The sequence below is a fragment of the Mastigoproctus giganteus genome, chromosome 1 (assembly GCF_048544385.1).
Source record: "Mastigoproctus giganteus isolate SK-2022 chromosome 1, ASM4854438v1, whole genome shotgun sequence".
In the NCBI taxonomy this organism is placed as follows: Eukaryota; Metazoa; Arthropoda; class Arachnida; order Uropygi; family Thelyphonidae; genus Mastigoproctus; species Mastigoproctus giganteus.
This window is the reverse complement of record NC_143575.1, coordinates 74,320,789-74,344,231: the sequence shown is the minus strand read 5'-3', so window position 1 is coordinate 74,344,231 and position 23,443 is coordinate 74,320,789. Positions and strand designations below refer to the sequence as shown.

General features: G+C 36.3%; 1 protein-coding gene across 1 annotated transcript in view; it reads left to right on the top strand.

Annotated features, from left to right (window-relative positions):
- Nucleotides 1–409: 409 nt before the first annotated feature.
- Nucleotides 410–23,443, top strand: part of LOC150090889 (sarcoplasmic calcium-binding protein-like) — a 49,060-nt gene continuing 26,026 nt past the window's right edge. The window contains exons 1-2 of the mRNA XM_090373404.1: nt 410–585; nt 18,823–18,875. Of these exons, the coding sequence (XP_090229530.1) occupies nt 18,824–18,875 (52 nt within the window). The 5' untranslated portion in view covers nt 410–585; nt 18,823. The remainder of the gene's footprint in view (nt 586–18,822; nt 18,876–23,443) is intronic.

Sequence of the window (23,443 nt, the reverse complement as noted above, 5' to 3'; positions counted from 1 at the left end):
ACATTCCGTTCTCTTTTTTTGCAGTACTTGACTGATACGAATCTGAAGTAGGCTTATACGAGTTCCATAAGCTTCCTTCTACTATTTATGCCAAACTATAAAGGTTTCCCAGCTTCACCAACTTCAATTTAACACCAATAAAAGCAATCGTTTACAGTATATACGTCACCTCAGCTAGCTTTCATCAAAAATGGAAATTCTGAATAAAATAACTAAGCATTAGATTTTGAAAAGAGTTTGCACATACAATATGTCCACACATACTGCCATAGACTAAACACACTGAAGTGAAGGCATAACGTACGCTACGCCTCCAGTGACCGTTATGTTTACAACTATATATGGATTGCATAAAGTAAGCCAGACAACTTCCCAGAAGCTACGTCACGTGTGAGAGAAACAGCCTACTCTTGAATTCGTCATTCGAGAAAGCCATCCCCCTCTTTGGCAGTTATTCTGGTATGCCAAGCAAGATGGATCACTTTTTCTTGTAGGAGGACGTTTTAAACCTGCATTGTACTCTCCACATTAAACAACCGTTAGTGTAGAGCCACTTACTTGAAAGCTTAGGATAATAAAATACGGGTAAGTAAATTTTTCCTTCACTTGAAACTCAATTTTTTTAATATCGATTTTTATTAACTGCTTAATGAGTTTATCACTATAATGAAATCATAGCAACAAACATTATGTTTTTTTATCTTTCCATAATAATCTAATTTGCTAATTAATAGCCAAAGAAGCATAACTAAATAAATATAAAATAAACTTCTCAAACGGGAAAGGTTCAGTGAGAGATGCAGTAAATATCTGCACGAGTAGGAGAAATAAATTATAATTTTCCTTAAAATGTTCACATAAAGGCAGTGCAAGAACTGGGATGTAACGATCTCCATGGAAACAAGGAGAACAGTTTTTTACAGCTTTAAAAACTCCACAAATCATCAATTGTGTTTTCCCCACCAATATATAAACCTCAAGTAAATTTAACAAGACAACTGATTAACCAATAATCTTTTAACTTATCTAAAACTTATTCAGTATTGTCTGTAGCTTTCTTTTTATTACTTAAGTCGTCATTATTGTGAATGCTATATTTTTGCAATTTTTACATTCTTTTGAAAGAGAGAAGAATGGGCTAAACTACATGACATTGGAAACATATCACAGAGGAATGGATTTTTACGAAATGTAAGAATCCATTTGAAATGTAAGAATCAATAATGAGCAATGGTAAAGAAACAATTAGCAGAACGTTTCTTGGATGAAATGCATCTCCAACGATGCTTCAAAAACAAGGTTAAAAGAGCTTTGCACAATTTCTGTAAGTTATATTTACAAATGCCCAATATATCGTTCCCCCAATTAGGAATGACTTAATTTGACAAACGCTTCTATGGATTATAAAAGTGCATGGGTGAGCCTAAAAGTAAAGCCTCTTATTGCATAACTTTTAAAAAAACATAGATAAAAAAGAAAAAAAAAAGGAACTTGTAAATAAATAAAAGCTGTCTTTAGTTTGATGTACCATTTTTCTACATACGCCACACCTAACTCGATACTTGATCAGCGCTTAACAAGTCACTGTAAGCCTCTCAGCCGAAAGTGAAATTCTTTCGGCTGAGAGGCCAGCCATTTCTTCACGGATGCTTTAACTTCTTCATCAGATTCATACCTGTTCCCTTGGGGATGTTTTGAAAAGAGGATAGTCACTTGGGACTGAATAGTCTATAGGTAGGACGTTGAACAATTTCAAATCCAAAGACGAAATTCTTGCCAATATTGCACAGCTACAGTGAGGTCGTGTTGAAATAACGTTGCTGTATTGCCAAGTCTTAATTCATTTGATTTTTTATTTATTTAGTTTTTTAGGCTTGTCAGATGTGTCAATGTACTGGACTGAACTGAGAGCCGTCCCTTTAGACAAATCTAAGCCCAGGGGCTCACATCTGGGGAGCATGGACTTGGCACACCCAGGGTCCTGAGATGGATATCATCATCCTTCTCCTTCTTGTTGATTCCCCCCCCCTCTCTCAGGGTAATTCAGAAATTTTTTTTGGCTGGTGCAGCATAAGCCTCAGGCTTCCTTGCACCATATGGCTAATAATAATAATACCTATAGAGCTCCCTCCACACGCCAAAAAAAAACAGTAAATATCATTTAGTCAGCTGATGCTTTCTTAAAGATATTTTTATGGCGAAATTCCTTGGTACTGTCGTGTTTTCCGAATCATAATTGTGCAGCTAGGATTCATCCATAGTCACAATAGGTTTAACGTTTTCGGCAATCAGAAACTCAATACCTGCACATTATTTGAACCGCGCGTTTAAAGATGCTTCAACTTGAAACAGTGTAACTCATAAAAGAACCACCATACAGAAATGGTTCTGTGCATCTACCAACTAGAAACAATTAGCTGCACGGAAAACCTAGTTGGAATTTGCTGCGCTACTTAGCGCTGAGGTTGTGAACTAAGAGACATTCCTTTTCATTATACAACAAATCATTTACAACTTTATATAGAAGGCCTTCCTGTAGGGAAAATGGGCGCAAATCTAGCAATCGTAAATATTGGTAAGCTTAAAAAAAAAAAAAAAACCCAATAAATAAAATGTCTGTTTAGTATGTTCAATTTATATTCTGGCACGACAATTAGGTAAAAATAATTTACAATTAACCATTTTGATAAGGAGTACAATCAGTAACTGCATTCAGCAATCACGTGGGGTTGGACCACGGTCCATTCAAATGCGTGTGTTAATGCGATCTTGTACTCCGTTTCTGGAGCTGCCGAGTGGTAGCCCTTCACCACTCGGCAGCTCCTCGAACAGCATAGAAATTATAAGAATTTACAGCTACAGCGATTTACAGCATCAAGTAGATATGAATATGCAGCATATATTCTAATATCATCAAAAGTCAATATAAGCTTAAGATGATCAATGACCTTGTTCTAAAACAAAAATCGGAAATTCGTAATCTAATGAGACTCGTGTGGCACTGATCTTTGATTTTTTGGACGGAGGAGGGGAAGGAAGTCGAAATAAATTCTTAAAAATATATTTAGACTTTTAGCAGCAGCAGCAGCAGCAGCAGGGTGGGAGAAACAATACAGTACCTTCTTCCCTTCTCCTCATTAGTTAAAGGGGACACTTCCCATAGTCGACGCCCATACTGGTGTTAGTAATTGCTTCCTTTTAGAAATCATTAAAAATTCAAACATCACTAAATTAAAAAAAACAAAAAAAAACATGAATCTAAAATTAAACCAGATATTATGATAATGACTGCACACTATCAGATGGAGGAAAGAAGTATTTTTATATTATTTAAAGGGATCATAGACGATTACTGCCTTCAAAAAATTACAGTTTGTACAGTAAAAATGCATATCCCTAATCTCCTGAAGGTGAGGTATTTCTGATTAAACTTAGCTTCTTTAAAGGTAATACGTGTGTATTCTTTAATTATTGCTTAGTTCAGCCTACGTGATTCATGGACATAGTTAAGTTGCCATTCCTTTTGTTAATCTTAAAAATAAAATTTAGCTGATAACAAATTAGTTCTTTTCTGAGTAGGAAAAAAAATTAAAAAGGCACATTAAACATAAACGACAGTTAAGGGAATTCGGCCATTCCCTTAACTGTTTCACGAAAACTGTTGTTTGGAGTATTACTGTTGGAATTTCTAGCATCTGCATCCTCTTGTTTTCCAACATAAAGGTATTACGTCATTATTCATTTCAGTGCAATAATAGCTTTAACTTTTGTAAAATCGATTCTCTTCGTCATCCCAAACACTATGAACTTCAATGAAATTGTTACCAAGAGAAAGAAAATTACTCAGGGCTAATAAAGTGTTCTGGATCCGTTTTGAAAATCTCTATTGTAATCGAATGTTTCAATGTTATTTAACATGAAAACTCCGGACACTGAGATGACTGCGTAATACTCGTATATTCGAAATGAGCACGGGGAGAGAGGGAGGGTAGGATTCTACATTGTTCAAATGACAATTTGTGGACGTTGACAGTGCAGTCCACAAGACATTAACTAGTCAGTCTGTGGTTTCATCAAATCTTGAGAAACAAATTTTATCAATATTCATCTTACTCACATGGCATTTGGAGTTACTGATTGAAAAGTTTTTCATCTTGTATGGACGTTGCCTACGTCATTACTTTTAAAACCATCCTGTTGGGAACATCCAAGCATTGAGCAACATCTCTGACATTGCAAATGCCTAAACTTGATGTTTGAAGCAATGTCCTGAAAAAAAAAAAAAAAACAATCGAGTACATATCATGTACTCGATAACTTTCCACTTCTTTTACGGGGGTTTCAATTTTCTATTGACAACAGTGGCTACCTCGTTATTGCGCGGCTGCATTATAATAAAATTTTCAGCTTTGGTCGCCAGAAAATCTCGTCCCTGTGGCTATGCCTGGTCAATAGGCCTTTGCGTCTATATATATACATAATAAAGCTATGTATATGGCACTATTGCATTTTGTTACATAATAATTTATACATCTTGTTTTTATTTTCTGAACTTAACTGTAATCTGCGCGTGTCTCTGCAGTCGTCCATCAAAAATTGCGTTATATACTGACGTGAAAAACGAGTGTGCTGAAATTGTAACGAAGTTGCTCAACAACATTGGTTTTGTGGAATTATGGTAAATCTGTATCAAAAAAGTAATCAATTTAGGTCATAGTGACAATATTTCTGGATATCCAGATCACCCGATGTTACACCAGGGCTATTGATTTTTAATAAAAACGCCCCACCCGAAAACGTTTCCCGAAGTCAGTCACCTTCCCGGACAAAATACGATGAAGTTGATAAAGTCGAACACTGTAACAACATAATTTTAAAAAATTCACTTCTCGTAGAAAGAAGCAGCGCACATATGCTCGGAGATTTATTTTCTTGGCATCCTTGGATCCGTGAGTAAAAATAGCATTCTCCTCTGTTGCAATGGTACGGATGGCTAGGATTTACTTTTAGCCAGTTCGGTTCTTAAAAACAAAACTATATGTCACTTCATTGTGTAAGTATGCATTCCAATATGGGGCAGCAATGCGTGAGTAATGTTTGTGAGGTGTTCTGTATTATTAACCCCATGAAAATTTCAAAGCGTGAATGAAATTATCACGAAAAGTAATTTCAAAATGAGCTATAAGTGTTGGCCAGTTCTAAACTGCTACTGAAAACAGTTTTCTATCAAATGCCAGGAGCAAATCTCTATAAAGGCTTTTCACACTTATATTCAACTTGGTTTCAGGCAGAGGTGTCTGATATGATAACTTATCATTGTGATTTGATGTCTTCGCATCCAGATGATGACTGAATATACACACAATATAAAACATACACGCACACATTGATGGCAGGAATTCTTAAATCGCCTCCCCCGTATTTCAGGTGGAGAAAGTAGTTCTTTCTTCCATGAGTAAATTCCGGGTTTTTCAGCCCCCATAGCTTGAAAATCAGCCCACGAACACACTTGTACTGATAATACACTCAATAAAAATTACAAATTCGGCGCACCACGATATGTTAAGGAATCCTCAAAACAACCAAACAACATTGAAGGGCGCAATTTCAAAATATTATTATGGTGACTAACTAAGTGTATATCTGATATAAAAAGAATGAAATAGAAACTAACATTTTTTGCCTTTATTTTATAGACGTTTAATATAAGTTCTGTAGGAAACCTTGACAATAGCCAAACAATTTTTCTCACACTTTGAATGAATTGAAGAATCCAATTTTTCATATCTTTTAGATGATGCAAGAAGATATGAAAATTCGAAACTATAGTCCCTTAGATAAGATTTTTTTCTTTTTCTGTGATTAACTGAAGTGAAAAGTAAATATAGTTATCTTCTTATCAATTAATTATTAAGATATAACTTTATAGAACACTTAATAAAACTATGTCTAAAGCTAACAATACAGCATTAAAACTACATTTTCTCCCTAAACAATCTGTATGTATAAAAGAAATAATAATTTCCAGATTTCTATTTGTACGATTTTAATAAAATATGGAATGGCTCAACAAATAATTTTAAAAGGTCCAAATATAAAATTTCGTGAAAATCCTTCCAATGGGAGTCCCTCTGTTACATGCGGACGGTCATGAGGACAAGGCGCATCATATTCGAGGAGTAGCAATAAAGTTTCGGACTTTATTGTGGATGGCTGATCTGTACAGTGCCATGTTTCTTCAGAAATGATTTCACAACAAGTGTGGAATGGGTGGTGGCATTGTCGTGCAAGAAGAACCAGCTTAATTTCTCTCGAAATTGCTGCCTCGCTTGGGAAATACGCTTCAGTAGTCTTTAAAGCACCTATAAGTATAAAACAGCATTGACTCACTCCTTCAGATACAAATTCCTTGTGAATCGCATCCTGTTTGTCGAAAAACAAGATGAGCACGACAAACGAAACTTTTTGGGCCATGGTGATGATTTTGAAGTCCACTGTATGCTGTGATGCTTCGTCTATAGGTCGTAGTGAAATACCCAACACCTATTTCTAGTGACAATACAGTCGAGGAAATTAGAATTATTTTGACAAGTCGGGATGAGTCTGTTCATGATGATACTCTTCGTTGTTTCTGCTCATCCGTGAGGCTGTGCGGCACAAATTTTGCACAGACCTTCCTTTTCCCTAAATCTTCATGCATAATTAATGAATCGTCTCCTTGTTCATATCCAACTTATCAGCCATCATTCTGAAGGTCAGACGACGATCTCTTGCCACAATTTCCGAACTTTTGTAACTGTCTTTATTTCGAGAGGTTGACGGCCACCCACTTCTTAGGTCATCGTGAACATTCTCACGTCCGTCTTTGAATCACTTTACCATTCAAACTTGTACGGTCCGCGAAACAGACCCTCTGGAACTAGTCAAATTATTCGTTCTATGTATAGCAAGCAAATTGATGATAAATAAAGTTATTATATATTTATGTAAAAATAAGAATTAGGGTTGAGTTGTTTTAAACATAAAACTTTGAATTTTCTTTTCAGAAAACCCAGTGTTCACACACACACACACACACACACACACACACACACACACACACACACACACACACACACATTTGCATATATATATATAGAGGGGTCCGCAAACTTTTTTTTTTTTTATTGAAAGGTTCCGTAGATCTCAGTAGTTTGGGAACCACTGTGCTAAACCATCTCTGTACTACCATCTGTTGGAGGAAATATTAACTACAAATTTTAACTACCACTTCCTTTACGTCTCAACACGTCTGAACAAGTTTTCTCCTTTCAACAAAACATTACCAACTTGCCTTTCCCATCTTATCTTTTACTGTTTGATGAAGGGCGGGGAGTATCTCAATTGTTTAATCAGAACGATTATAAATAACTGAGATGGACTATATATACATTTACATTATATGAAAATAATGTCAAATAATAATACTTATAGGAGATCCACTTAAGTTTTATAAAATTTCAATAAGATTCATAATAAGCCAATGGGTGACTCTAGAACACTCTGAGTTTAACCTCTCCCCATTATAGAAGCACGGCGAATCTCCATCAGATTCAAGGTGAATGACTAGCCACGACAGTGTGAACTTTTTCCCCCTTCATTTGCTGTAATAATTTGAAGTAACTGTAATTAGTTTTAAATTGGCAAGGCCAACTTCCCAAACGTCCAGTTAGGACTTGGCAGTACGGTAGTTTCTCCACTGCTCGGTAAATGGTACGTACGGCAGTCCAGATGTCTTGTGACCCTGTTATTGCTTTATTATTTTTATATAGCAATGGGTATGTAATGTAATGGAAGTAACATAAAAAGAACACAAACTTTATTAAATACTATTACTGTGAATATTAAAAATTGCTTCTGTCCAGTACTATTCATATTCTACTTATCAATCAGGATCGATATATCTTCTACAAGTTAACGAGCAAAACATTTTCTATTCCTTTTGGCACGTCACATGATACTCTGCTTTCCAGCTACAACAGAAATTCTGATCGAGGTCTCTCTCTGCACAGAAGATTTGACTGATTTGAATAATTTTCCATGCTCTATGAAATATTTTCACGACTTCTTTCGATTCTTTTGTTGTTCTGCATTACTCTTGAGACGCATTCTTTTGATAAATCTCCATAGTGAGTTATCCGACGAGAAAAGATCAAGTCTTCTCTCGATTATTCGGAGCAGGATTAATCTTGGGGATCTCTACGGCACACAGAACATCCGAGTTCTAAGTCAAAGTCGGATTCTTCTTTTTCCCCCTCGAAGTCGTACATATGAGTCATAGTGTCCAGGTGACACTTCTAATGATTTAAAGGTTCCCCTCTGAGAGTCTAATTCTCCTTTATGCATTCCAAATTTGGTTCTCAGCTCCAAGCTCTAATTCAAAATCCTCCTTTGATCTAGAATACTGGTGACATGATTAAACAGAATCTTTGAAAAACCTTTTACTGTCTCTATAGCTTTCTTATACATCATCATCATCAGCCATTTTCAATCCACTGCAGGATGAAGGCCTCTCCAGCAACTTTCCAGTTCCTTCTGTTTTGAGCACTGGCCATCCATTTACTACCCAAAAACTCATGAATTTCATCTATCCATCTCCGCCTTTATCTTCCAGGTTTTCTTCTAGCTCCTCTTGGGTACCATTCTGTTATTTTCTCAGTCTATCTGTCATCATGTCTTCGAGCTATGTGTCCTGCCTAAGACCATTTTAGTTCTTTAGTTTTGATCAGAATGTCCTTTACTTGAGTTTGCTGCCTAATCCATGTGTTTCTCTTCTTATCTAACAGTCTGATTCCCAATATAATTCCTTCCATTCTTCGCTGTGTAGTTCTCAGCTTCTCTTCCATTCTTTTGGTGAGTGCCCAAGTTTCACTTCCATAAGTCATGGTGGGGAGTATACATTGATTCATTATTTTACGTTTCAGAGAAACTGGGATATTGCTCTTCAGTATGTGACTATATTTCCTGAATGATATCCATCCAAAATTTATTCTTCTCTTGACTTCCAGCTATTTAATATTATTACAGCTAATAACTTGTCCCAGATAAGTATATGACTACACCTTTTCAATTACTGCTCCTTCAATCATTATTTCCCTTTCCGTGGCATACTTGTTCATCATTACTTTTGTTTTAGCCATATTCATCTTTAGTCCAAAATACTTACTAACTGTGCATAACTGATTAAGATTTTCCTCTAATTCTTTGGGATCTTGGCTTATGATCACAATGTCATCTGCAAATCGTAAATGGTTTAGGTACTCTCGGTTCACATTGACTCCTTTCTGCGACCAGTCTAATCTTCTGAAAGCTTCCTCAAGGGCAGCAGTAAACAGCTTCGGAGATATTGTGTCTCCTTAGTATTAGTATTAGTATTAGTAACGGCCGCATGGTGCAAGAAAGCCTATGGCTTATGCTGCACCAGCCAAAAAAAAAAAAAATAAATAAAATAAAATAAAATAAAAAAATATATAAATCCGAACAAAACAATGATAAAAACAAAAAAATAAATAAATAAATAAATAAATAACTAAATAATAATAATTAATAAAATAAAAAATAAATAAAAAGGAAATTAAACCTATCATCCTATGTGCTTCCCTTACCCGAAAGTACTATCCAGATAACCTTTGAATTTCCCCAAACTGTCGGCCTCTACCACCCATGAAGGCAACTTATTCCAGTAATTTATAACTCGCTGGCTAAAATAGAACTTCCTGCAATCCAATCTAAACATTTCCCCCCGTAACTTGAATTTATGTCCCCTAGTTCTAGCATCATTTGTAATCTTGAAAATTTTGTCCTCATTCATTTTACTGATGCCTCTCAGAGCCTTAAACACCTCAATCAAATCTCCTCTAAGGTGTCTAGTTTCCAAACTCTGCAACCCACATATTCGAAGTCTTTCTTCATAAGGACGCCCTTTTGCCGATCTCACCAGGCGAGTTACCCTTCTTTGCACCCTTTCAAGAAGCTCGATGTCTTTCTTCAGGTGCGGTCTCCATACTTGAACACAGTATTCCAAGTGTGGTCTAACATAAGCCTTATATAATGGGATTATCACGTCCCTATCTCTACTTGCAAAAGTTCGATAGATCATTGATAGGACACCATGGGCCTTCCTTGCAACCTGTTTACAATGCTCAGAGAATTTCATGTCTGACCGTATCGTAACACCCAAGTCCCTTTCCTCCAGTACTGGCTTTAGTTGAACTCCACCAAGTGAATAAGTTATTTTGGGATTACTGTTTCCCAGGTGTAATACCTTACACTTTGTTGGATTAAAGCACAGCTGCCATTTTTCTGACCATTCCTGAAGTCTATCTAGGTCTCTCTGAAGAAGCTCAGCTTGACAGTGATCATTAACTACTCTACCAATTTTAACATCATCTGCAAATTTAGACATCACGCCCTCTATCCCTTCATCAATGTCGTTTATGAAAATTAAAAACAACAGTGGTCCTAATACTGATCCTTGGGGAACCCCACTTCTTACATCAACCCAATCTGAGGAATAGCCATTTATCACAACCCTCTGCCTCCTGCCCTGAAGCCATCCTTCTATCCATCTAAGGATTTTCCCAGTGATTCCAACCTGTTCCAGCTTATAAAGCAACCGCTCATGTGGGACTGAGTCAAAAGCTTTGCTGAAATCTAAATAAACAATGTCGAAATTATTCCCTAAATCCAGCTCGTGAGTGACCCTTTCGAAATAGCGAACCAGATTTGTTAAACATGATTTTCCCTTTACGAAACCATGCTGAGTATCCTTGAGAATTTCAATTCGATCCAAATGATCCTGAATTCCACCCTTGATCATTGCCTCCATGATTTTCCCTACTACTGAAGTCAGACTGACAGGTCGATAATTTCCAACTTCACTTTTAGAGCCACCCTTATGTATGGGAGATACATTTGCACTTTTCCAATCAAAGGGAATCTCCCCAGAGTCTAATGATGCTCGCATAATTAGCCTCAATGGTTCAATGCACTCGCTTGCCGCCTCTCTTAAGATTATAGGGTATATTCCATCAACTCCAGGAGCCTTACTGGTCTGTAGGCTCGAAAGTTTTTTCATTAAATAATCTTGCGAAATTTCAATATCATTAATTACATATTTTTTAACTTCGCTCCCACAATTTCCCTTTGCCACAAAAGGCTTTTCATTTGTAAATATCGATGCAAAATAACTGTTGAGTTCATCTGCAACGGCAGCTGGTGTATTTATTACTATCCCCTTTCCCTTACATAAAGGTCCGATCTGGTTTGTCCTGCTCTTCTTGGCATTTATATATGTGAAGAATTCTTTATCCCCCCTCTTTGCTCTGTTTGCTAGTGATTTCTCATAAACTGCCTTTGCCTGTCGAACCTTTTCTGTGGCTCTATTACACATCACCTTGTAGCTGTTATAGGCTTCAGTACTTTTATTGCTCTGTAACTTTTCCATGCCACCTTTTTCTGCTCAAGTAATGTGGCAACTTCACTATTCATCCAACTTGGAACCCTTCTCGTGGAGTATTTTTTTAATGGTATATACGCATTCAAGGCATCTGTGATTAATATTTTAAAAGCGTACCACAGTTCAATTGTATTCATTCTCTGCGCGATATCTACCCAGTTAATAGAGGCCATGTAGTACCTTAAGGCATCGTAATTTCCTTTTCTGAAATTAAAACCCATTCCTTTGCCTTTTACTTCTGCTTCCTCTCTCGTCATCATCCACCGTAGAACTCCGTGATCACTTCCTGCTCCTTGTCGAACTCCTTTCTCGATTTTAAATTTGCTACTGTCTTTGTCTAGTCTAATAAAGGAGGTAGCACTCTCATATATTTTCTTCAAAATCATAATATATGGGGTATCTATGCCTTGTCTTTCCAGTGCCCGAAACATTGCCTTATGCTGTATGGAGTCAAATGCCTTTTCATAATCCACAAATGCCAGGCATAATGGTGTTTTATATTCATTTGCTTTCTCCATTAGCTGTGATATTACGCGAAGGTGATCCATAGTTGAGAATCCTGTCCTAAAGCCAGCTTGCTCTTTCGGTTGATTCTCATCAAGTATTCTTTCTAATCTGTTAGTAATGACCCTTGTGAACAACTTGTAGATGTGGGATAACAAGCTAATTGGTCTATAATTTCCAATTTCTGATTTATCTCCTTTCTTATGCAGCAAAACTATGATTGCATTATTCCACTGTTTAGGCGTCACACCTTTTCTAATGCACTTTGTGAAGAGCCTTGCCAGTTTTTGTGTTATGTCTCTTCCTCTCAATTTTAACAACACTCTACAGTAACTTCATCTTCCCCCGGGGCTTTCCGATTCTTCATTTTCTTCAATGCATGTTCTACCTCATCAGGAAGAATATCGGGTATGTCGTATGTGTTGCTACTTTGCAATCCATCTTCCCCACTGCTGGTATCATTCCCTCGCTCCTTGTATAATTCTCTATAGTAGTCTTCTGCTATTTGAATTATGCCTTCTCTGCTGTTTATAAGTACATCATCGCTATTCTTCAGTTTCAGTATCATTTGTCTTTCTGTATTACTGCTCATGGCTGCTGATTTAAATCCTTTGTTTTCCCTTAATGCTTTTTCTACTTTTCGTGTGTTAAATCTTCTTATGTCCTCTCTGAGTCTCTTTCTAATGGCTTTGCATAACTCAGTATACTCAATTTTCTCCCTGTCAGTGTTTTTCTTGCTCTTCATTTGTCGTCTTTGGTTCATCATGACAAGTGTTTCTTGACTAATTTTTTCTTCTTTGGATTTCTGTTTCCCTATAGGTTTCTTGGGTTTTATCACTTTCAGAAAGTTGTAATATTCCTCGTCGATATCTTGGTCCTGAGCAGTCTGCAGAAGCTCAAACTTGTTCTTAAGTTCCAGTACATACTGCATTTTCTCCTCCTCTGTTATCTCAAAGACCTTTGTATTATTTACTCGAGTCAGTTTTTTCCTTTCCTTTCCTACATCTATATCAAGTGTACATCTTACCATTCTGTGATCACTTCCAACATTTACCTTATTCAGGACGGTAACATCATTCACAATATATCTTCTGTTAGTGAGGATGAAGTCGATTTCATTAGTTGTTAATCCATTTGAACTCTTCCATGTCCACTTTCTGTTCACCCTTTTCTTGAAAAAAGTGTTCATTACTGACAGTCCTTGAGATTCTGCAAATTCCACAAGTCTTTCACCTCTTTTATTTCTTTCACCAATTCCAAAATTTCCTATAGTTCCTCTTTCTGCGCTGTTTTGCCTTTTTCCAACCTTAGCATTGAAGTCCCCCATAATAATAGTGTAGTGGGTTTTCTGTTCATCTAGAAGACTCTCAATTTCGGTGTACATTTCTTCAACCTCTTCATCATCACGGCTCGATGTTGGTGCATAAATCATTATAATCTTTAGCTTGTACCTCTTAGAAATCTTGAGTATTAGTCTTGATACCCCTGGTGATGTACTTTTGAATTCCAAAATGTTGTTTTTAAAATCTTTATGGACCAGAAACCCAACTCCACCTTCATTCCTTTCACTGTTTCCATTGGTATACAGCAGATTTCCACTTGATAAACTTATAAGTGATTAATTTATTCTTCTTGTTTCAGCCAAACCGATGATATTCCAATTCACATTTTCTAATTCCTTTTCCAGCTCTAATATTCTGTCTTCACCGATGAGTGATTGTACGTTATAACAGGCCAAGTTCAGTTTCCGTGCATGGCAGCCTGGTCGTACCCAGAGATTCTTAGCACCCTCTACTTCCACTCTGATCCTCTCTCTGCCGTAAGAGGGAGAGTGAAAGCTGCTGGGGACTGAGGGCCATTTGTATTGTTGTGCTCTCATATGCTGGAGGATTTGGTCTTTTCCTCTTCACGCTGACCAGGCGTCTTGAAGAGAACCACTCTACACGTTCGTTGCCACCTAAGTGACATAACAGGTACCATCGAGAAGGTGTGCATGAGTGAATTTCAGGGAGGCAGGCCAACCGGACTTCTCCTAAATCTTCTGTAATAGAGAGATATCGGATCCATCAGTGTTTTAGGCTGAGTGTCTGATAACACACAGGATACATGTTCCCCTCTAAGCTTTCTTATACGCTAACTTAGAAATCACATCTTGGAGAAAAGTGGTGATAAGTGAAAACAAGGGACAGTTCGTAGCAAAGAATCTCTGCAACCAGTCAGTTGAGTTAGCTTGCTCCTCAGAGGTCCCATAAGCCTTCTGGGTCCGCTGTGAGATGGGTGTTCCTGATATTGACCAGTGGATCACATACTGGATCCAGAAAGCCTGTAGGACCTCTGAGCAGCAAGCTAACTCAACTGAACAGTTTGCAGGGATTCTCCCATGAAAACACACTAAAGCTTTTGGGCGAGTTAAATATTGACCCTGAAACTCTGTGCATCAGTGCACTTCATTGATAGCAGATGTGCCCGGTCTCTTACCGACAATTGCAGATCTAGTGCTGACAATGACTCGAGGATTTTAACGGTTAAGTCGGAAGTGTATAAGTTCATTTCATAAAAAAAAAAGTATATAAACTAATATTAGTATTATGTGATTGTTATAATATTAGACATACAGCGAAGCATAGGTTACTTTTATATATTATTATCAGTTAATCATTAGGAATTAATTTATTGGAGAACAGTTAATTAGTTATTTGCTTTTCGCTTCTATTAATCACAGAAAATGAAAAAATTCATTTAATTTGATTAAATTAATTGATTTTTTTTTCAATTAAATAAGAACATTTTTTTTATTTTAAGATTTAAGATACCGTTTGAACGTCATATTGTACAGGATATCTTTATCTAAATGCACTTCACCGTAACGTTTAGAATCTCTATTACAGAGTTTAAATATCGTATGTGTCGGGGATAATTTATCTTCCGCTTCTTCAGCGATTCTACTCCTGCTGTTACACCACCACAGAAAACACCAAAAGACTAAACAGACAAACAGTTTTTCAGTTTGGTCTTTGTTTATTTTATTTCTTTATTATTTTTCTATGAGATTTTTTTTTTAAATTGTACTTATTTTGTAATAACCCTAAATACAGTTTAAATGCTTATTATTATTATTAAAAATTAACTCCTATAAGCTTAGTATGCAGTGAAGCTATTTACAAGAGCACAAATTATAGGATTCACCTTTCAGACAGTATAACATAGTAGAGGTAGGATGTTGTTGAAACTTTCTTATTATACTCTATTTCGTAAGAAAGATAAAACGAATTTCTCTTCTCTCCAACTTTACTGGTAACATAAACAAATGTACATCGTCAAGTAAGCTCTCATAGTCAGTTGTTAAAGTACCACTGTAGTTTTGAGTAACTGACCAATGAGGGCTTTACTCGATATATGTATTTGTTTATGTCATGATTAAAGTTAGAGCGAATAGAGTTACACTAGTTATAGGCTAAAAGGAGTTTAACTGCTGATAAATACGGATATGGTGATTATATAATTAACATGCCTCGGTGAGAAGAACAGTAGGACTGACTCGACAATACACGTATTCCAAGTAGCACTTTTCAATCGACAGTGGATTTTTCGTGGATGGCCTTAGTCTAGAGAAGACAAAATGTCTAGGACCATTCGTGAGAGTAAATATTCATTTTCTCAACAGCAGCTAAACTTAAATATTCGCGTGTTGTTGTGCTGGACACCACTGAATTTCCAAAGTCATTGAGACGCTGTCAGCATGAAGTCAGTAGATTCAATTGGGAACTTCACAATGCTTCACAAAAGTCAAAATTTGACATTTGAAACGAATGCTTTGTAATAATTTTCGCAATCCTGTCTAGGTGCCAGGAGAGTTAATTAAAAATTTATTTTTGAATCTATCCTTGCTCTGCTGTAAACAGTAATAATTTGCTGCAAAGTTGAGGACCGAATTGTTTGTGTATTTATTTTAAAAACAATAAATAAAACACTTGACAAAAAAAAACAGAAATCCATTGATAAGTAACCTCATTTTGAGTCGAAAATACCCGCCGAAAATATCTCTATACGCAACGATGGAAAGTTACCATCCGTTTCTTAGTCGAAAATAGCCAACGGTGGCATCCATTCCTAAATGCTTTTCATCAAAGGTTTTTAACGATAATCTTCTATCTACATTTGTTGAAAGAGGGTTATTTAATTTAATGAGAAAAAGTAGATTTTTCCATTTTTGTATTAGTACTGACACTATATTCACTGCTTGCACAATTCTATTTAAGAATAAATACTGGTAAAATATAACAATACTGTAGTGCTAAATTCACTTTATTTGGAGTACACTTTGCATAAAGAAGTACAGAATTAAAAAAAAAAAAAGTACTATTATATATATATATAATACATTCTTTAAAATCCGGCGTCCTCGGGGATTGAGAGATGCCGGTTTTTAAACTTTTCCGGATGGGATATCCCTGATGGTTGCGCAGTTGAAGGTAGAGGACCACATTTCATTAAATATTAAGCACAAACAACTGAACTTATTTATAACTGTAAGCATTTACAATAATTATTTTTAATTTCATCTGTTTTTTTTTTTTTTTTTTTTTCAGCAAGCAGAATTTAAACTGCATGGACAATGCAATGGTTTTAATTCTCACAGCAAGTTTTTACAACTGATAAATTTATATAGTTTTATTTAGAGAGCTTTATTGTTTCATATGTTTTTTTTTACTTTATGTTATAACTATTTTATGTCATATTTGTTTATAATATAGATAGTTATAATATTATAATTTATAATATTATAATATAGTTTATAATATATCTAATATTAATTAGATATGTTATTTTAATATTCTTATATTTTATACCTTTTGACTTGGCGCACTACAGCCTTAGATGCAGATGTGCCATAATACTCTTAATAACCGATCAGCCAACCTGTCAAAATAGTGACACTAATGTACACGTGCCAAACCACACTGTATGTGACGTCAGAACCAATGGAAACCGTGGATCCGCTTTACCTTCTCTATAACCAAGGCTGCTGGTTCAAAAGTAGTCTGTGATAAGATTCAGAAAATGAAGGGGAAATATCCACTATGCCCTATCAATGATCCTAGAGCATAAAGGATGCTCTAGGATCATTGAAGGATGTCCAATTTCAGATCCAACTATAGTTGCAAAGTCTAGGGGGAAACATTTGCAAAAATCGCATCAATAACATCACTTCTCCCAGAGTTCTTGACTCTGAAAGAAAGAAAGAAAGAAAAAAAGTGAGAAACAACCATTAAACTGAGGTGGTAGATGACTCTCATCAACTGGTGCAATACTACTACTTTGCTTATTGGAGGCTTGAAGTGGTGAACCCATGTTTAGTTTCAAGCATACCTCCCCCATCTCCTTCAATCCATGCACAGTAATACTAGTAATAATACAAATGCTAACCACTACTAATACTAATATAAAATAACACTAATAATACAATACTATAATATAATATTAATACTTTCCAGTACTATTACTAACAATAGGTGGTAGATGACTCATATCCAGTGCAATACCACCACTTTGCTTATTGGAGGCTTGAAATGGTAAAACCCATAGTCTCCAGCGTAAAGTTTTCAGCAGCCCCTTCAACTCTTGCATGATACTAAGTATTATACGTTTTTGATACCTTTCGTGTTTAGGTTTTCATAAAAAAAAAAAAAAAACTTGCCTTTATAACGAGTTTTCCTGGTACTGCACTACTTTCAACAGCTTTAATTATATTGAAGACTGATTTCGTATATCGCATGACAGTTTACATCGAACAACTTTAAAACTGTTTTGTCTGCATGTTGGTACTAGAAACCACCTATTATCTAATAAGGGACTAGTTAGTCCTGAAACAGGCTCTGGCCTTCTCGAGAGGTCATCTGTTTGAAAGTAATTCAATACCAGGACAACTCTTGGCAAAGGCAATTTTATTCTGCTGTGAGAATTAAGGCCATTGCATTATCTGTGCAGTTTCCTCATTACTTATTCATTTACATATGTGTTCATTGTTTCATTTTAACCTTCTTTATCTTATTCTCGATTTTTTTTTATTTTCGATACATTCCCAACTCTTGAGCTACTTTTAAAACCACTTAGGGCTCTTTTTCAAGTCACCACAGCTCTGGTAATATATATGGCAGAAGTCACTGTCCATCCCACCTCCTCAACAATATGTCAGATTTAAAGTGCCGTTTTCTCAATTCATCTTAAGAGCTGCACTTCCATATACCTGATAAACCCCAGGGGCTCACATCTAGTGAGTATGGGCTTGGCATACCCAGGGTCCTGAGCTGACTTCTGACTCTTTTCTCTCTCTCTCTCTCTCTCTCTCTCTCTCTCTCTCTCTCTCTCTCTCTCTCTCTCTCTCTCTCTCTGGCTGGTGCAGTATAAGCCTCAGGCTTCCTTGCACCATGTGGCTAGTAATAGTAATAATAATAATAATAATGTCTACAGTCCTGTCTTATTTACATATGCACTATTATAAACTCTACTAGAAATTCTCAAAATCACCTTCATTCAAAATTTCATGTTTATTTAATTTTTATGTTCATTCATCAAAAAATTAATGCTATTTCATTTTTATGCATTTTGCCTGAATTTATTAACTTCTATCCACTATTAACTTAAACTGCTCCTTTGATTTATTTTATTTAAATTTTAATGCAACTTTTACGGTATATTATAGAAATGAGGGATCATTGAATATTAAAAAACCAAGTGTGTGTGCTATTACTATTATTAGGAATGCATTCGATCATAAAATGTTCAATTTATTTTCTTTCTTTCTTTTTTGTTTTATTTAGGATGGCGTCAACGTTCAGACATAAACATCTTTACATGTTCCATAAATTCTGGGGTAAGTACTATTTTCAAGTTATGCTAATATCCGCACGCTTAAGTAAAATTTATAAAATTAAATAAGTAAGGCAATGTGACCCAGAATAAAGCAAAGTACGCCTGCGCTTAAACTAAGTTGGGCCGTTTTGTAAAAAAGCCCGTTGCTTCGTTGTGTATCCTTGTTATCAATGAATAAGAGGATAATGAAAAGGTGTTTGTTGTTCATTTATTTTTTCATTCATATGGAAATGGAGCAAGAATTAAGGCAGTTAGGCTATCTTATGAAAATAAGCTTCGAAAATGGCCTCGATCAAAGCCTACGTACACATGCTATAGTCTGTTTTCAGTTTATTCAAGATGTAAGTAAGAGTTAGTTTAACTCCTGAAAGTAGCCATTTCATGCGTGGAATAAGCATCAAGGACGCAGCAGCCTTAGCTGGTTCAATAAGAAGGTGACCATGTGCTTTATGCCAGCTTTCGGGATTTTGTCTTTTAATTTTGGTCTGCAATTGTAGCTTTCCTAGCTTCTCTTGCTGTTCGCATCTTTATTCCAGATCTGACCTGAATTTATTTATCTATCTGTTGTTATTTAGTATTAGTTATTGTTACGTTACATTTTTTTCTTATTTTTCAACACGGAAACCTTCCTAATGTTTAAACGCTGCATATGGACGAAAGTAAAATTCACTTCCTGAATAAGTAAATAAAACGAGGGAATTACTCAATGGATCACAGAGATGCAGTAAGAAACTGAGAATTTTTTTTCAAAACATTTTCTATTTTGATGAATGTTACTTGTAGTGTATCAGGAACATTTAACTAATAAACAATACATTTCTATGCTTACAGGGACTAAATGAACTTGCTGAAAGGCCACTACAGAGCAAATGAACTTTATGGTGTGCCATTCCACTTAAGGTTCATTTGGCCTTCCATTATTTAGTACGTGGACGGACGTACTCTTAATAGTTAACCAGATATGCTAACGCAACATTATTGTGATTCAGATTTATCGATCAACTAAAACGAATCTGTCGCTCTAGGAACCCAAATTTTAAAAAAGCAATGGTTTCAATAAGACGGCGCAACGTTCAATTCCAGAACGTACTGCAACAGTTCTTCAGGAATAGTCTCATTTTGAGAGAAATGGCTGTCCATAACTAGCTCACTCGTCTCGTGAAGCACTATCAAATGACTACCAGTGGGAGATTTTTCGGGATAGGGCCCGTGTCAAGACTTTTAAGCGTCCCCTCCTCACTATATGAAAAAGTTCCACTGATACTATTTCTTTTACCGACACTGGAGGGTTGGTATGGATGCAGTAACTTCCAACCTTCCGTCATAACACAGCCCTGGTCAAGTAAAAGTTATGTGCTAACATTCAAATAAGTATGCGAGATCTGCGAGAAGAGTACACGATCTACAAGTATTATGTTTATATTCAAACGGAATACTAGCAGAAACCATTCGAATGGTATTTCATAGACACTGTTCGAATATTCGAACAATTGTCTATAAAATGTGATGCACATCTTTTAATATGTTCAAGCTCATTGATGATAGCGTATATACGAGGTGTGATCAAAAATTTCGGGGACTGAACTAATATTTGGGAAATGAAGAATCGTACCGTATAATAACCAAGGAGTCTCCTTAACACTAACTTCTGCTTCTGCAAACATTCCGATAGTCTTCTTTTGGAACTGCTCATAGTTCCTGTGTCCCGTTCTGAATAACTCTTTCAGCAGTCGCAAATCTCTGAGCAGTCAAGGGGGGATTTAACCTTTGGGGAAAAAAATCACAGGAAAATAAATACGGATGGGAGGGGATCTGTTTGTCTAAATTTGATAATCGCACGTAATTCGTACAAAACCATATCTTTGGCAACACTGTATAACTCCGCATGCAGAGCAGTGGCTGTAACGTTACACTTAGACAAAAAGATTCCGAGCATGTATTCAAGAAGTTTGACATTTTCAGTGTTTATTATAAATTTTTATAATTACGTAAACTAAAAGAGAATTAACACATTTTAATTAATGATATTTGAGTTTCGCAATTTTAAATTTCTTGTAGCATCGCAAGATTCGCTTACCTACAACGATTCCACGAACACGGGGAAACTGTAAAGCACAACTTCACTTACACCCACTGGTGCGGCCACGGTAGCACAGTTGTAGCGTGCTTGCAACTTGTCTCAGGCCGTGGAGGGAGGTTTTCTCCCGGTACTCCGGTTTCCCCCTCACAGACCTAAAATCGATTGTAGAACACACACGAGGTTACAGACTACTACACTTCGCGTTTCTTGAAATTTCAATACCCCGTTTTTGGGGTATTGAACTTTCAAGGTTCTCCTACGGCAGCTACCCCTGCCCTGGAGAGGATAGTTCCTTGCTCCTCCCAGAAAATGTTTAACTAGTTTATTTTTTGATTCAAACATTTGTAAAACAAATGTTTGAATCATCGAATTACATTGAAGAATTACATATGATTCAAACATTTGTTTTACAAATAATCCACATTTAATTAATGTGGTTACAAAGGAACTGGATGCAAAAAATAATTTTGATATCATATATTTGGATTTCAGGAAAGCTTTTGACACTGTTGCGCATGGAAGAATATTGTACAAATTGGAGCAGAATGGTATTAAGGGTAAGTTGCTACAATGGATAAAAGGGTGGTTGAGTGGGAGAAGACAGAGGGTGGTAATTAATGGGTGTTGCTCTACGTGGACTAATGTTATTAGTGGAGTCCCACAGGGTTCGGTGTTGGGTCCTCTGTTGTTTTGTATATTTATCAATGATACTGATGAAGGTATATCAGGATTAGTGTCGAAGTTTGCAGATGATACAAAGGTTGGCAGGGTTGTTAATGACAGTAATGGCAGTGTGCTACTGCAACAGGATCTAGATAATTTGGGCAGATGGGCTAAGAAGTGGCAACTGAAGTTTAACCTTGACAAATGCAAAGTACTGCATATGGGTAGAAGTAACCCCAGAGAAAAACGTACCAACTGTGTGGTACTACACTTAAGGTGGTAGAAAATTAAAAAGACCTGGGAGTAATTGTGCAGTCAGATATGAAGTTTTCTGAGCAATGCAGACAGGCTGCCAGGGCAGGTCATGGGGTTTTGTCAATGATATATAGGAATTTTGCTAGCAGGGAAAAGGAGGTGATTGTCCCTCTGTATAAGGCAATGGTCAGGCCACGCCTTGAGTACTGCGTACAGGTCTGGAGGCCTCATTTTAGGAAGGATGTAGATTTGCTTGAGTGTGTACAGAGAAGGGCAACAAGATTGGTGAGGGGAATGAAGGGATCCTCTTACCAAGAGAGGCTTAAGTTCTGCAAATTGCAGCAGCTGGAGGCTAGGCACCTGCGCGGCGGTGATCTGATTGAGGTGTATAAGGCCTTGAATGGATTGAGCACGCTGAATTCTGATGGGATCCTTCCACTTGTTCAGATTACGAACCTAAAGGGGGTATAAATTCAAATTAAGAAAAGACAGATGTACAATAGATGTGCGAAAATTTGCCTTTAGCCAGCGGGTTAATTGTTGGAACAAATTTCCATCTGTCGTTATGGAACTTGTCTGTGGAAATTGATAGGTTAAATAAATTTAAGGAGGAACTGGACAGGCATTTGGAGGGAATGGTGTGATTTTTTTTTTTTTTTTTTTTGTTTTGTTTTTTGGCTGATGCTGCATAAGCTCATACACTTGCTTTCTTGCATCACATGCCACTACTAATGTGTAGTAAATTTTCAATATGCAAACGAAACATAAACTGGCAAGTTCTGTTTAGTTTATTGTTCTGTATGTACACTACAGGAATAATCTAAATTAAAACGCATGAAAAACAGGATATATATATAGCATGTAAGCAAGCTAAGGATAAATAGTCAGTCAGTCAGAAAATGTGTGCAGTTACAAAACAGAGAGATTACACTTGCGAAAACGAATGTAAATTTTATTTTACAATTGTTTATGAATTATATACATGTAGAGTAGAAAGAGTACCCTAATCAACATTGAACATTTCTATCATTTTTACTTTATTTGCAAAATGATGTTTAGTCAACTCGAAGTTAAACGGAGGCTTGGAGTTCGACCACATTAACTTCAAATAAGGAGAAACTCGAGTCGTACTAGAAGCAAACACTTTAAATAAAGCATCGACATGCTCCTCCACTGGAGCAGTGCGTTTTATTTAGAGTAGTGCAATACCAAGGCAACCTGTGGCGATGATGCCTCCGTAATATGAGATTAGTGTACAAAGTAACAAACTTTGTTTACTCAATACAAAAGAATGAAAAAAAAAAAAAAAAAAAAAACCGGTTTTGGCCACTGTTTAAAACAAAATAAAAGTTAATAAATCAAGTTTGGCCTAACATAATTCATGTTTCGTCCTCATTACCAAAAAAATGCTGTTTAAAATTAAGCTTTGGATCAAGCATAACACCCGAGAACTTTCCAGAGCTCGAATGGGGAAGTTGCACATCGGAAATATATAGTTTCATCAACTAGTGAACGGGTTAGTGCTATTGCATCATGTTTTGTTCGTAGTGAACTGCCAAAATAGATAATTG